This window comes from Elgaria multicarinata, chromosome 7, assembly GCF_023053635.1.
Source record: "Elgaria multicarinata webbii isolate HBS135686 ecotype San Diego chromosome 7, rElgMul1.1.pri, whole genome shotgun sequence".
Lineage (NCBI taxonomy): Eukaryota > Metazoa > Chordata > Lepidosauria > Squamata > Anguidae > Elgaria > Elgaria multicarinata.
This window is the reverse complement of record NC_086177.1, coordinates 79,016,520-79,033,292: the sequence shown is the minus strand read 5'-3', so window position 1 is coordinate 79,033,292 and position 16,773 is coordinate 79,016,520. Positions and strand designations below refer to the sequence as shown.

The window sequence follows — 16,773 nt, the reverse complement described above, 5'->3', positions numbered from 1 at the left end:
CAAGGAATTCCTGAAACATCTGAATCATCCCAGAAGTGAAAAGAAGGAAGAACTGGAGGCAGAGGAAGACTGGTGTACAGAACTGGCTCCTGTTCATGAGGGGCTGGGATGGAGTTTAGGGAAATCTGGTCTGAAGAAAAACCTAATGAGAATATATTTAAACTCTTGCCTATTACAAATGGTAACCAAGCATACTTAAGTACATTTAAGCAATCTCAATCTATTTTGACATGCTATTCCCTCTTGTAAGCATTTCCCCTTAATATCTATCTTAACTTTTGTTCATTTTTAAAGATTGTCCCTGGTGGTGTCAATCCCATGCCTACAGCACAGAAACCAGGCTACTGAGTTTCTATTAGGCTACTAAGTTTCTTTTAGGAATAGAGGGTTTAGTTTGGTGAATGCAGTTAAATTTTCTATAGCTGAGGCAGCATTTCCCAATGGTGAGGTCTATTAGGGAACTTTATTAAAATTGTGGCAGCAAACCAGCATTTGCACAACGTAAGTACTGCTTGCTAAGTCAATGACAAATTACTGCTTTTTCCCATTACCCTACGAAGAGCTAATTACATTGCACAAGCATTGTTTTATGCTAGTGCAATGCTGTTAGTGCTGGGGCACAGTTGGATACAACCCACTAGCTCACTAAACCTAGTATTGAATGGAAGAAATAACTATGTGGGGAATCTTAAAGAGAAGATCAAAACAATTTTTCCCCCACAACCTCAAAATTCCCAGAACTTTTTCATCTCTAGTTTTACATAAAAGTCTTCCTACTATGTAGTATTTAGAAATTATTTTGATGGAGTAAAGACCTGTATCAGTAAATGAAAACCTTGTCTTTAACATTTCAGTCATTCCCAAAGAAAATATTTCATAATTTATTTATTGCATTTATATCACAGTTTTCTTCCAAAGAGCCCAAGGCAGTGTACATGATCATCCTCATCTCCACTATATTCTTACAACAACCCTGTGAGGTAGGTTAGGCTGAGAGTCTTTTTTCCCCCAATTTTTCCAGGAAGGCGGGGTGTCCTTGGAAAACGGGAAAAACATGTTTTTCCTGATTTATTTCCAGGCCTCCACATCTCTGCAGTGTCAGAAAGCCACACCATCATTGCTCTCCCAACAACAGAGTTACAATGGCAGTGGGGTCACAAATGGGGCATATTGGGGGCAGGCGTGGAACCACAAGATCTTATGCCCCTGCTCTTGGCATGCTCGTGGAGATGTTATAGCTCATTCCTTCTCACTGATGGCAATGGGTGTATGTGTTAATGGTTCTGCCACAGATCTCTCCCACACCCAGGTAGGTAGCACCAGTCTGCTCAAAACAAACGTCCTTTTGTTTACAATAGTGTTGATGATTTCAACTGTCCACTTTTATTATATTTCTATTTCATTCTTCCCCCTCCCCATTTTCCCAATTGACAAACCTAAGATATGCTTCGATACCTTCAGATGCAGATGGATGTTCTCTGTCTATTACTGGACATGTAATTGTTTTATTTACAAGTAGTTATACTTTTAAGTTCCACAAATATCCAAACAGTACAACTGTAAATGCCAAGTTATACATATGCATTTTCTGATACTAAAATAGTTAAATTTAGATCAGATAATAAAATATTCACTTTCTCCACATTTCATAATATTCAGGATCGGGGAGATAGAAAATAAACTAGTTTCTCATGGCTTCAACATTTTCGATCTTTAAAGATATTTGAACATGGGCAACACCTGCTGAAATTTTCTAGTCAAACAAACTAAGGGTAAGCCAGTGAGACTCACTGCTGAACAACGGGAAGCTAGCATTTAGTAAAGCAACCAGAAATGAGATAAAACACTTGTTTCCATAGTGCAACATGTCAGCAGAGCTCACAGAAGGGGTCTCCACTGCCCTGTCCAGATCCAGAAACTAACATATCAACTCATTTCTAGGGTTGTTCTGGGAAGTAATTGCTTCCTGTTGGACCACCGGTCATCCTGCAGGTGCAGCACAATCAAGTGGAGGCACAGGATTAGATACTGCCCCAGATCTAATGGAAGCACTTGGAAGAAAAGTCAAAGGAGGGCTTAGGAATAAAAGGGTCTTTGGTGGAAAGTGAATGCTATTAATAATTTTACCAAGAACCAACACAATGCACCTTTTTGAATATGCTACTATTTGAACACTTAAAACAACTGAAAGGTGTGAGCATTTAGAACTGTTGGTTCTGCAATCCTGGATCTTCACTATTGTGGTCATTTAAGCACAAACACTCTTTAAGAAGCCCGTCCAGCCTTTTCATCATAAATATATGATTTTAGTCCAGTCTCTCTCCCTTGTTTACACCTTCTGTGATATGCAAATAAAAGCAAGAATGCCCCCACCATCTCCCTTTATGGTAAGGATTATTTAATTTTAAGTCACATTTTAAAGCCAACTCTCCATCCCATCTTTTTTTCAATCATAAAAAGCTCAATGGACTGAAAGCTGCAAAGCAAACGAAGCATCATGTTCATATGATAAATTTAAGACAGGCAAGGAAGTCTGATACAGAAAAATAAATGTGATTTTGTAATTAACTATGATTTGGATTGTGGGGGGAGGGAAGACACTGTTGGAGGATGTTTTATAATGGCAAAGGAGTGACATCTGGTTTCCACTTTTTACCCTTGTGAGAGGTTGGTTGTGTAAAGAATTTTATGTCAAGTCATTGACTATAATAAACATTGACTCTTAAGATGCTTATGGTACCAATATTTACCTGCTTCTTCTTTGATAAACTGCAAGTCTTCCTCTGGGTATTGGACCGACGTTTGGGTAGCTGAGCATTCTTCTAATGTTTCTTCATTATTGGGTGGTATATTGTAAACAAACCTTTTTGCAGTTTGGTTTTTCCTTCTTCCTTTTCCAGGTTCTTGAACTGATTGTCCCTGTGAGCTCATGTCATTCCATACAAAGACCTTTCCCTCACCTTGAGATTCATTTTCAGCCATTTCAGGTGAGCTGTCCTGGACCCAATCATTCATTTGGTAGTTTTCAGATTGGCTCTCATCCATGCAATAGCCATCATTTTCAGTTTTTATACTGCTTGCCAAGTTAGTAAGATTTCGTGTGGCCCAAAAACTAGCAACTTTCTGATCCCTTGAAGTTAATCCATCTCTACTAATAGATCTTCTATTGTAATCCACAACTACAGCTTCTGGGGCTTCTGATTTTATGCTTATATTTAAGGCATCTTTGATAAAATTGCGACAGGATTGAACAACTTCTGTCATTTGAAGGTAGCTGGCCACTGACATCACTTCAATTGCATTCTGACTTGTAAGCACAAGGTTACCAGAATATAGGAAGTCCAAGATGACAGAGAAGCCCTGAACAGCAACAACATCTAAATAGGTAACAGTGGTTTGGTTACGGCTTTCTTTGTTTGTAAAGCAATACAGAGTCTTGAAGAAACGGCTGCCTGCAACCAGGATGTTTTTGTGAGCTCTGAAGACCCTTCCACTCACCACAATATTGACATCACAAAGAATGCCCTTTTTTCTCTGCTCATTTAATTCTTGTAATAGTTGATAGCAGTAAGAGTTCTCATTTGGCCTAATGTTGTAATCACAATCTCTCTCATTAGCCAATTCCGATGTTATTTCCGATTCCTGTAATTAAAAGGGAGGGGGAGAAGTTAGCTTATAGGTACTGATTTGTTTAGTTTTAAGCACCAAGTGAATATTTGTATTTCTTAATCCCAATTCAAAAAAGGTATTTCTAATAGTTTAGCCCACAGCCAGACTACCTTTCATTTCAATAAAACATGCATTAATAAAATCGTGGGCATGCACCAAACACATACCAAGGGCATTCAACGATGTTGCAACTAATTTTTTCTTGACATTACAGTAAAGTTTGCTACCAACGGGATTATAGCAGCCTTTTCCCTGCCAAGTAGGCATGCTATCATAAAGATACAACCTTACATGGTTTCTAGGCAATGATAAATAGCCACAGTCCCCTTACAACTCCACTACTACAACAAAAAGCTACCACTCCTCTACAGAAATGCAACTCAGCTATGCAAACAACATTTCAAGGAGTGGCCAACCAACCCCTGATCTGCTCCAAGTCACTTTCCCAGCACAATTCCATAGCTCTTCCTTGATTCCTCTTCTCATATCCTCACACCAAAAAATCACAAGAAGAAAACAGGTATGGCTTCAAGCTAGCAGCTACTGTGGTGTAGTGTCTTTAATATTCTGTTGGGTGTAGAAAGAGAGGTGTTCTTTCCAGCTTAAAGACTATGTTTGCAGGTTTACTCCTCCCTGCTTTTTAGAACTATGGGTAGCATAGCCATCCTATGCTACTTCCAAAATTAAGCTATTCTTATGTTCTCTTTCTTTGCACCCTCTTCAAACGGTTTTCACTTGGAGGTTGCTGCTGCATCGAGCCCTCTCCTTCACTACTTCTTCCCTTGGAACTGCTGATTTTCAAGCCCCCCCCCCTTCTCAATCACCTTCAATTATTGCAGTTAGGAAAAGGCTCTGAGGGAATATTCTAGATCAGAGGCAGGACTCCTGCATCAATAGCTGGCTTCTCCATAGAGACATGAAGGTCCGGAAAAAACCCGGAAAATTCGGGGGGGGGGGATGTGTGTGTTTTTTCATTTTTTCCAAAGCCTTTTCTGTTCCCCCCCCCCCCCCGAAAAATTGGGAAAAAATTAAAAATGAAGAAAAAACAGATTACAGGATGTTTTATTTTAGCATGATGAACACAATGTTTCAGACAAGGTGTTCAGATATTTACTTCTCCAAATGATTTCTAAAAATTGTACAGTATCAGATTATTACAATTTCTGTGCAGCAAGGACAAGCAAGTCCTAGGTTGCAAACTGAGACTACAACTCTCAAATGCAATAGCAAGATGCATTTCTGCCTCTAGGGGGCACTGCTATTGAAGCAGAGACTGAAACTAATAGTGATAGCTATAGATCAGAAAATTTAATGATTAAATTTCATGCATATTCATTGAATCTTGTTTCCCCCCCTCTTTTTCTCAGTTCTTTTTAAGGGAATGGGTGCTTTATGTCTTGACACTGGAGGACTAGCAGAGACATAAATAATTGTCTTTGTTACTAATGTTGGTGGTTTCTTCTGTTGTTGTTTTAAATTGTTTTTTGCCTGCTCCTCATAAACTGGCAGAACCAAAGAAGTTCCTTACAGTTCAGGTGTTCCTAACAGTTCAGGAGCTTTTAACTCCATTTGTTAACCCCCCCAAAAAATTTTTTTTTAAAAAATAAAAAAGTAAATTAAATTTGTAATAATTGTTTGAATACACTGTACTTCTAATATACCAAATGTAATAATTTTATGCCAAACCAACTTGGACATAATTACATTTTATGTTCCTAAAGTAACAAAGTGACTTTCAATCTAAAAAAGTGCTAATATTGCATTATTTCAATTTTTCCAAAAAAATTGTTTTTTCCTGAAAAAAATGAGGAAAAGCCATTTTTCCCCCCATAGCTTAAAAATTTCCGGAAATTTTACATCTCTACTTCTCCATCAGTTTTCAGCCTCCTACTCTCCCCACCCATAATCAGCATAATGAAACAGAATTTATTCCCTCTTTTTTCTGTGCCAAAGTTTTTCAGAGCCTTTCCCAAACAAAAGTATGGATCATCACCTAGGTGTTATCAGATATGCAAATAAAAGGGAAAGTAAGCTGGTTTTAAGATGTCTTTTACTTGGCCATTTCACTTGCTTATTAAGTCAATATACCTTCTCTCCTCCTCACAAACTGAAAGCCACCATTTCTCCTCCTTATTCAAGCTACACACCCAGAAAAGTGCACTCTTCAATAAAACTAGACAAACTATCGTTCCACTGTCTTTGCCTGCACAGAACCAACAATCTCAGCTACCCTTCACTGTATCGGCTATACACTTCTCAATTCACAGTCCCACAAAGGGACTGAGACTAAACTCATTCAGTTGGATCCAATGCTGGGCATCTGCTAGCAGTGATCAATAGCAGAATGGATTTCCTATCCCCTCTATATTACCCCACGCACCTCCCCCAAATGTGCTCTTGAAGGTTGGGGATTTTTCAAAACAGATCTGGGGAACCCATGGAGAATGTACGGGGAGTAAAGGATGGGGAAGTTCCATTGTGCCAACAAAAATCACTTGTGCAACTGTTGGATCCAACCCATTAACTTTGTATCCTATGTAGCAGGACAACAGGAAACAAGAAGAAACAATGAGACACACATGTTCACCTGAAGGCCACTGTTAAGCTGCCACAGGCTACTTTAAAATGCTACATCAGTTTCACGTTTGTCATGCACACTTTTAGCCTTATCTCTCCTGTGCAACAGTTCTGCACACCACATTAGGTGTTAGTGACTGCTTTAGCAGCACAAATCCATGCTGCTACATAGATGTAAAGCAAGACGCTGGGATGTTGCAGTGCTTCAACAACTACTGTATCAATGTAATAACTTGATATAGCTGGTAATAGGATCCTGCTCAATTTTATTTTATTTTACAATGTAAGCAGCTTATTTGCTAAATGGAGAACACCCAATTAACGCTTCATACTGATTTTGGCTTTGGCCCAAAGTACCCCTTACATGAACAGAAAATGGTTCTTTGAGGAGGTGCACTGATTTCCTGCAGATGCAGTACCCCATATCACACTCCATTAAGGAGGGTCCCCCAACCCTCAGGAGTGACTTTTCAGAGGACATAAAGGCTGCAGCAGGTGGACAGGAAAGTTCTGTTGTGCACACAGACCACATGTGGATTCAGGCCTCTTGGATTTAGGGCTATTATAAAGGTTAGGTTATTCATTTATTATTCAAGTAAAATGTTTTATAGAATGACCATCTTTCTTTACAATTATCTCAATGGCCTTATTTGCACAAAACAACAAACCATAAATCCAGAGAATCCTGTCTTATTGTTCACTACCAGCAGGAGTGCTAAACAAAACAGGAAATCACTAGCAAGAAAATCCTTATTATGTCCAAACCTGATTCCTGGCTTTTGGCTCCCAAAAAATCCAGGAATCATAAACCAATAACAAACCCCAGTTTGCAATTTCAGCTTGTTCAGGAAGTGACAAATTAGGAATCCCAGCTGTGCTGTAACATTAAAGCTTTTTATTACTGGTGAGGTCTTCTGCTTAGCCACTCCTGCTGAAGGGAGAGGCCAAGCAGGAGCCATCAAGCAGTATGCACTAACACACTGCTCATGAATGAAAATCCAGGATTCTTTGGAATTCCAGCTTATTACTTTGGGGGAATGCAGCCATCAGGCTTTACAGAACAGGCTACAAAAACACAATGATGGCCCGTTGTCACTGTCCAAGGAGGGTCTAGGACTAAAAGGGTCTTTGGTGGTAATTTAAGAAGTGCCAATTTATAACAAGTGATTCTAAAATTATACCATGATAAAAATTCTTATTTATATATTCAGGCACCTAAGATGAACTTAATCACAGATTCATCCTACCTTACAAATTGGTAGAGCACCAACTAGAAGCGCTATGGTTCAGGAACCTTTAAAAGCTAACTGCTGTACATGAAACACAGGTTCCCTTGTACAAAGGCAAATGAGAGACAATCAGAAGAAAATCATAAAGTTACCATTTCTTTCCAGACTAAATTCAATAGATCTTTATGCTTTGGGAGGAAAACAAACTATGGGTCTAACTATTACTCAGAAGAGCACTGCCTAGTTTCCAAACTAAGATCAGAAATGGTTTTAAAATCCAACTATATTTAAAAGTAATTACTGTTATGTCAGTGCAGATCTAAAGCTGCACCATACTTAAAACTAACCAGGGAAGGAGTATGCAAGCCTGAGGGCAAGGAATACAATAGAACTCACGGTATTCCATCTTGCCAACTCATGGTCTTGTGATTGGTCAAGCTCAGTTATAAGGCTGCCCAATACCAGAATTCTCTACAAGAATCCTAGCAAGTACTGGGCACTAGGTAGACCAGAAACTGATCTATCATCTTCGGCTTAATCCTATAGTACTGGGAAGGTTTTAATTTGTTCATTGCTTAAACAATTTTTTAAAACTTTTGTTGAAAGGCAATATGCAAGCCTATAAATCTATCTTGGTAGAGGATTAGTTATTGCATAGAAAAATATTAAGTATGACCTTCACTTCTACCCCTTCCAAGCCAGTGGAGTTCAGGCCTTTTTGCAAACCTGAACATATTGGTTGTGGTCAGTTATCCTGTGATTTTTCATCTCTCCCTTATCAATTTAAAAACAAAACAAATTTTACTTACTAAGCTAACAGTGGTCTGATTTACCATACTGAAATGCATGGAGAAAGTGAAATGACCAAACACCTAAGCTAACTGGGATCCATTCTATCTCCAGCATATTCTCAAAATTAGAGAATATCTTCAAAACTTTTACTGTATCCCAAACTCCAATTTTTATAGTCATACCTCTTTAAAAGCACTGGAATAGATTTCTTGTTTTTTTGGTGTGTGTTTTTAAAAAAATGCCTATTCATACAAAACAATTACAAAGTATTGCAGGGGTTCACTGGGTCCAAGGAGACAATTTTACCCTAGGGCAGGTAGGCAATGTGGTGCGCACAGGCACCTCTGGACATCTTTCTTAGTGTCCACCAAGATGCCCTACCCCTCCCACTTAAAAAAACCCAAAAAAACAAATTTTCTTTCCGACAGCTGGGATCACTTCAAAGCAAAGACAGGGCCTCAAGCCAACGCCATCTTCATTTCCCATTAATGCCTCTGGCCGACACGTGGGCCTCATACACATTCTTACAAAATGAAGATGGCAGACTGCTGCAGTGTTTTCCTTTGTAGTGTACCCAGCTACTTTTCCCTTCTGTCTGGTAAGCTGGGGATTATTATTATAATTTATTTATATAGCACCATCAATGTGGGTGCTATATGGGGCTAAAGAGAGAGGTGGGGGCTAGGAAGGGCAGCGCTAAGCCAGCTGGGGGAATTAGGGAAGCCAGCAGGAAGTCAGTGGAGAGCAAGTGAGGTGGGGGGATGTTGGGGAAGGTTGTATGCTTGCATGTGTGTGAGAGAGACAGAAAGCTTTGGGAGGGACACTGAAAAAACAGTGAGCGTAGGTTTTGCGGGCTGGCAGTGATGAGAATTTTTCAAAACCAGTTATAACTAAGTATACAAAGAATTTCTTTTTGCTAAAATCACTGGAATTTCTTCTTTATGAAGTTACTATTACTATTTGTTGTTGCAATGTACTGTTGACCATTATAGTATAAATAACAGCCAACAAATAATAAACTCAATTTTATATGGGGCACAGCTATTTAGCATTTCATCTAAACAGCATGGCTACATCCCACACCTCTCCAGAGGGACTTGGGATGTTCAGACAACAAAATCCAGACAAAATCCCAAAGAAACTATTAATTAAATGTAAATGCACAATTATATTGGAACCGTGATAGTTATCAGTATGCTAAGCTTCTGTTGTTGTTTTACAACCACTAACACCAGGGATAAATGGCAGGAATGTGTCACACACTTGGACAATTACACAAGTATTTTGGAGCTTCACTCATTTTTGTTTCTGATGTTTGTAGTGATTTACAATATAGCACAGAAGGAGGGGGAGTCTGCTATTTAAAGTAAAACTGGCTTAACCTGTTTGGCACATGTAAAGCAGTTCTTCCAACTGTGCAGTCCAATCTATTGCATGTTTACTCATTAGTAAATCCCATTGCATTCATGGAGGTTACTCCCAAGTGCACAAAGTATTGGAGTCTTAGGCCTTAGCTAGACCTACCTTTTAATCCACGACAGAGGAGGGAAGATCCCGCGATGGAGAGGCATCGCACCCGCCATTTTTTTTAAAGCAACAGGAGCGCACGAGCACTAAAAGTTAAGTTTTTTTTAAAAAAAATACTTTAATTTCCCCGCTCCCCCCACCCTGCCCCCGATGGGCACAGCTCCTGGCTCCATGCGATTCCTCCCGTGGAGCTGGGTCAACCCGCAGCAAGGGGCCACACGTTCTATGGTCTCGGGCTGAGCCTGGAAAAACCAGGCCCAAAGTGGATGGCTCTATCCCGGGACAAGGGAGGGATCATCCCTCCCTAATCCCAGGATCCCCTCTCCCTGATTCTGGGATCCCCTGTGAGTCATGTGGACGCACAAGGACGATCCCGGGGTTCACCACGGGATAAAGCCCTGTCTAGCTAAGGCCTTAGTCTAAGATGTCACAAGACTGAGTAAGCAAGACTACTGTTCTGTTAGCTGCATCAACTTATGACTGGGGGAAATGTAGTTCAAAAATACATTTTTAGATGTCAGCAAGTACTTGCTCTTATGGAATTCATCTCACCACCACTATTATCACCACAGAGCGAAATAGTGTTCTGAATCTCATGCATTGACACTGAACCTGAAGTATTAACTCTTAAGCAAAAACTAGTTCTAGAACTCAAATTGGTAGCCATTTAATTTCTAAGTTAGTTTCCTTGCATGAAACTACATATTCAGGCATAAGTGTGCCACATGTTTTTCTACATGCTACATTATAACTGAAGGGTTTAAAACTTTAAACTTGAAGAAAACAGCAATCCTGTTTGAATCGTTTAGTGTTTATAACCCAGAACCACAATTGTTTTGTTTATTTATTTGACAAACATTGTAACTTTCCCCCCTGTATCTTTGTATGTGGTACTTCAATATCCCCCTTTTCAGACACATCTGATATTCTGGGTTTTTACCTATTCATGTGATGGAAAGGTAACAAAAATTAACAAAAATAATAAATTACACAAGAAAATACAAACTGCTGTTTTGTAGTGAAGATGTAGAACTGCTCCCTCCAAATGTCTGAAATATAAGATGTACAAATGGAAGGATTTTAATTAGCTTAACTACCTAATCCCCAAACCCATCTTCAGACACAAGCCCATGAGATTGGAGACACCCTACATCTATTTTAGGGATCCTTGAACTGAAAAGTGAAATTAGCTTTCTGTGTCTGTTTAAAATATTATAACCCACATGTTCAGCTCCATGAATCTGAACTATTTTAATGTACTATAAAGGAACTTTACACACCAGCAGCATTTTACTTCATTTACTATGGCACAATGGGAGCAACTACTATACTAATAGCAGTTAAACACTTTTTTTGAGAAAAGATATATACTTTAGGCTACCCAGGTATGCGGTCTATAATAGAAAAAAATGTTAAACTACTAGATATATGCGAGAGATGAATTTAGTTGAGAGATCTGCAAAGTGTTATGTAACGGAAATATACAGAAGCCATTTAAAAGCCAAGCAGGGCAAAGCAACGGAGATAATACATGATATTCATATCATGTATGACACTTTTGCAAAGTAACTTGAAAACACTGTTGCCGCCACCACCACATGCAGCTACCTTAGTGCTGAAATGCAACAGCCTTGAAATACCGTAACAAAATGAGAACAGCTTCTCCAGTTATCTAAACATTAATGCTTAGAGACATACTTTGCATGACACATTACTTTTATTAGTGTCCAACACTCAAATTATTATTATTAGTCTCTAACACACATGCACAAACACACATTATTAAACTTAGGCCTTAGCTAGACCTAAGGTTTATCCCAGGATCGTCCCGGGGTCATCCCTGCCTGCTCCCTGGATCCCTTGTGTGTCATTTACATGAACAGGGATGACCCCGGGACAATCCCAGGATAAACCTTAGGTCTAGCTAAGGCCATAAGTTGTGCTACAGGTCAGGTCAGAAAGACAAAGTTTTAATTTCTCAGCAAGTTAATGTGAATATAGTCACAAGTGAGTCATAAAGAGCTGTTTCAGGCTGAAGGATGTAAAATGTATGCAGTTCATAGAAAGCAACTTAAATTAGCCTGTGTCTGGGACAAATTGTTATCACTAAAGTACAGTTTGACTTACAAGCAGGAAAACCTAGAATATAAAATGGAACACACAGATACAGAATACAGATCAATACAAAGTGTTGACAATTTTTTGACTGGTCTTTGAAGCCAACCAAAAATCCGTGGTCAACATGACCTTGCTCGTATTTGTCATAGTGAAACTAGATAAGCACCTTCACAAAACAGCACAAATAGTGAAAATATCCCATCATATTCTCCATCTCCAAGCTCAAGAAAGCAGGATCGTGTGCATTGTATTGTACTTAAGAGATGCTTTCTGAAGCACAGTACTACAAAGAATTCTCTACCCTTCTCCTGAGTTTGGAGCTGTAGAGGGGCTGAAATGCTACTTCTCCTCAGACTCCTATACCTCTCCATCCAACTGGGACAGCAGACAATAGAGCCATCTCCACCTTTTTGAGCACTACTACCACTTCCCAGCTCTGACTAGCCCAGGCTGGAAGAAACAAGGCTATACTGCTGGAAGGCAGTAGGAGCTCATGTGCTCAAAACCAGATGGTTTTGCTCTGAGACTAGCATGTAGGCCTCAGTGACTCCTTGATTTTGCATGGGAGAAATGGAAGTCCCTCTGCAGAGAAGAACTCCTTTGCAGAGTCAGTATGAATGATGCAGAATTTGTGAGTATACAGATATTCTTGTTTCTTCTCTCAAACCATCAAAACCTAAGCTGACTTTTCAGCACTGGCTTGAGTCTAGTTGCTAGGCCTAGGATTATGGTCTTTCTTGAGAAGGGAGAAGAGTCCAACACAGGTTATTGGGAGAGTGTTTGTCTGTGTTTGTCTTAGCAAAGATCTTGTTCTCCAGAAGTCTGCCAGACTTGTGAGTATATTCTTTTAATTTGCTTTGCTGAATGGAGGTCCCTGTGTCTGTTTAACTTTCTTAAATTGTTATAATAAATGTTTTAAAGCTATAAGTTTCATTGAGTTTGTAAGTCTGAGTGAAGTCAGTCATTCTGATACTTATCTCTAGAGGTTTCATCTACTATTGTGGGGGGCAATCTTGAGGGGTATTGATGAAAGGTATTGCAGGAATCTCTACTTCCAGGCAGCCTGTGTTCAGTACCTCTCAAGTAAAAGGCTATCAATATTTTTCCCTACAACACACAATTCAGTGGATCTTGAAAGGGGGGCACTGAAGGTTGCACTGATTTATATCACGTTTCCCACTGATACTTCATGTATTTCCTAATGATCCAAATCTCACCACTAAAGTACATTAATTTACAACTATATAGAGTATTATTTGAGCCATGGGTGTGCAACTTGTGATCCTCCAAACGTTTTGGCTTACAATTCCAATCAGCCCTAGCCAGCATAGCCAATGGTGATGGATCATGAAAGTTGTTGGCCAAAACTTCTGAAGGGCCAAATGTTGCTTACCCCTAATTTACAATGTCCTCGTTCAGAAGACACTTTAAACCATGGCTTTAACCACATTTATTAAGGCTTTTTACCCTCATTCTTACAACCAGGCCTTGCATTTCCGTCACACTGTACACATTCTGCATGTTTCCCTGTTGTTTTACCTAGATGGAATGGCTTTTGAAAGGCCTCTTTCAGTCAGCATGCATAACAATTTGTTAAGTTAACTATGGAAATATACGAACCTACTAGACATTTTTTTTATCTTTGCTTCTAATTTCCAATGTTGCTCCTTTAGTCCAACCCACCCTCATAAAAACAAAGTAGCCAACAAAAGTGAAGTACCCATGACTGAGTCTGATAGTTACTGAGCAGACTAAAAGTTTATTTTAATCAAGTGAAAATGAAATACATGTGTTTGATAAATAGAGTGCAAGTATTCATCTTTCAGGAATAATCAAGTCGAGTCCTCATCTACATAACAAAAAACCCTCCTTTCTCTCAACAAATCTGGTAGAAGGCTTGATTCAGTTTTGAAAAACAAGCAAACAAATATATCAAATTATTTTTTAAAACTGGTATATTTCTTTAAATACAATCTTTTTTTAATCCACTGACTCACTATGCTCACAGAAGGAGGGGACACTCGCTATAGCAGTGTATGTGAACCCCTGAGCAAGGAAGTCTATGGCACAGTCAGGCCTACACTCCTACCTTTCTAGTGCTGTACTACTGCCCTACTCTGATAAGAACCAAACATACCAAGGTATTGTTGTTTTGTGGGGGGTTGGGGGAGAAGTGTGCCAAGATGTATATGTTCTGTAATATGCAGTAAAATGGTGCACTCTCATAACACTAGACTAAACGTGCCACATATAACAAGAAGATTGGCCTCCACTATGGTAAAATGTTACATTTAGATATGGGGGGCCAATTTCAGTTCCCCACATCTACAAAAATCCTTAGGCCAGGTCATTGACTATAAGCCAGCTCTAGTCACCATGTTTAACACAGCCTCAGCTGGGGATGTACATCACTGGCTGCATCAGATACAACCATCAAGCAGCTGCATTCATATATCCTTTGCTGGATTCTCAGCTAACCTACCTCAAAGGGTTGCTGTTTACCTAGAAACACTAGTCTGAGTTTCTTGAAATGTTACAAGTTCTAACACACATCTATTTTAATCAGTGGTTAACAGAAGTGTAATCATCTATATCCAGGTTTCAGATGTGGAAGTGACATGTTTAGCTAGTTTCAGTATCAGTTTTATTTCTGCAGCGCTGATTATAGTGCTTAATAAACTATTTACTACAACCAGAAAAAGCCACATGCCACACAAAAGCCACAACTTAGGATTCTTGATAACACAACAGGAATTTCTGATGTTTTGAAAGTATCTATGTCTACAGAATCTTCCTGAGTTTTAGAAGACAAATTGAGTTCTGTAATACTGCAAACATTTATAAAAGTTTCCAGAAAATAACTCATTTAGCTTCACCAATTAAAGTAGCTTGAAGCTTCCTAAGTCACTTCAACAGTTTATTAAGGAGCTGTTATCATTGGAGGTGGGGTAGTAACTTTGAAAAACTTGCCAATAACTTTAGTTCACCTTAACGCCATTTACAGATTTTTTCCTTGTAGTCATGCATAGGTCTTCCAAGCGTAGGTTGTACTATGTGAATGTGTCATAGATTTCAGTGACATCACCATCACCCAAGTGTAAGATGATTGCAGACCAAGGGAGCACATATGCACTTTACATTTCCATAGGGATCAACTGCCTGCCTGCATGGAGACTTTTTACTTGTACCCTATCCATCATTTACATAAGAGAAACATAACCATTCAAGAACCAAGGATACTATAATGTAACCATTATGAAAGCTCAAACTGTTAAAAGGTTAAGTGGCTGCTGGTAAAGCTTCCAGACAGAACTATCAAACAAGTCAGCCTGAAAACAGAAGGCAGAATAATCTGCTTACTGGAGACAGAAGGTGAACCAGGAGCATAATGTGCCCTCAGAACCGGGCAATGAGAAAGAAGAATCCATTTAAAGCAGCTCACACACGTGGGCATGCTGTCTGGTCAGACTCTCCCCTAGGGAGGGAACTTGGCACCCGCCCTGACTGCTTCCCCTAGCCCCTCCATCGCCCATATTGCCCCCAATTCGACTGACCTGCTCAGCAGTGACGGGTTCGTTGAGTCGGTGCTCTGCCGAGAGATGGTGCCTGAGTAGTAGGGCGCGTTTGTAGTTGCGGGTGCCCTTGCAGAGCTCGTCGTGGCCGCCGCCACTGTTGTTGCCGCCGTCCGTGGAGGAGGTCGCCGAGGCGGCGGCGGCGCACCAGGCACAGGACACTAGCCCTGTCTGCTGGCAGTATTGCAGCCATGGGAACTCCTTGAGCCAGGAGCTCTGGAAGGAGACGTGCAGCTTCTGCAGGAGGGACTTGGGCCGGGCCGCCAGCGGGAAATGTTGAATGCTCTCCCCCTCCCCCGCGCCCACGCTGTTGACCTCCGCCTCGTCCCCCCCGGACCGCCTGCTGCTGCTGCAGCTGCCGCCCTCGGCGCCGCTGCCATCGCCCAGGCTGCCCCCCTCGCCGTCCTCCTCGTCCTCGCTACTGTCGCTCAGCGACCCCCCGTCCTGCACCAGCTCTTTCCCCTCGAGCAAGCCCTCCAGCTCCAGCTCCTCCTCCTCGCCGCCCCCGCCCCGCCCGTTCAACGGCCGCCGCGGCCAGGCCGCCCCCGCCGCCTCGCAGCCATTGTTCGCCGCCGCCGCCGCCGCCGCCGAGCCCCCGCCGCGGAAGGCCAAGGTCCGGCGGTTCCTCTCCGCGAACATAGGGCCAACCCGGGCAGCAGTGACGGCAGCGGCGCCCACCGAGTCCGGAGGAGTGGTCGGCAAGAGCAAGAGCTCCTTCCCCACGGCGTCCGTGGCCTCCAGCTCGGCCACCTCCAGCTCCACGGTCTCCAGCTCCACTTCCTCCTCCACCCCCTGGCCGTTCAGCTGCTCGGCCTCCTGACGGACCCAGGCCTCGCCCGGGCCGCCGCCGCCGCTGCCACCACCCCCGCTGTTGCCGTTAGCCGTCGGGGCCCCTCCTCCCACTGCGGCGGTGGCGCTGACCAGGCCGCCCCCCCGGAACGCCAAGGTCCTGCGGTTCATCTCGGCGAACATGGCGGGCGAGCGCGCGCGCCCCCCGCCCGCCCAACTCCCTCCCTCCCTCGCCCCCCCTTCCTGCCTCGCGCTCAACTGTCCCCCTTCCCCCCCCGACCAACAGCTATGACGGGTAAAGGTGGAGGCAGGAAAACCAACCCACCCACCCACCCGGGCCGGGCAGTTTCAGTCCGTCCGTCAGTTCAGCCGGCCTAGACGAAAATTAAAATAAGGGGGAGTGCAATCTTATCCCCGTGTTCTAGCCTGTATCGCCGCCGCTTCCTCGAGTTCTCCCCCACAATAGATCCGGCTCAGCCAGCAGCAGCCCTTCCGTCCCA

General features: G+C 41.8%; 1 protein-coding gene across 1 annotated transcript in view; it reads right to left on the bottom strand.

Moving 5' to 3' along the window:
• ZBTB10 (zinc finger and BTB domain containing 10) overlaps positions 1–16,458 on the bottom strand; it is a 38,414-nt gene extending 21,956 nt beyond the window's left edge. The window contains exons 1-2 of the mRNA XM_063130883.1: positions 15,467–16,458; positions 2,751–3,642 (exon numbers count right to left, since the gene is read on the bottom strand). Coding sequence (XP_062986953.1) covers positions 2,751–3,642; positions 15,467–16,456 — 1,882 coding nt within the window. The 5' untranslated portion in view covers positions 16,457–16,458. The remainder of the gene's footprint in view (positions 1–2,750; positions 3,643–15,466) is intronic.
• Positions 16,459–16,773: the final 315 nt, after the last annotated feature.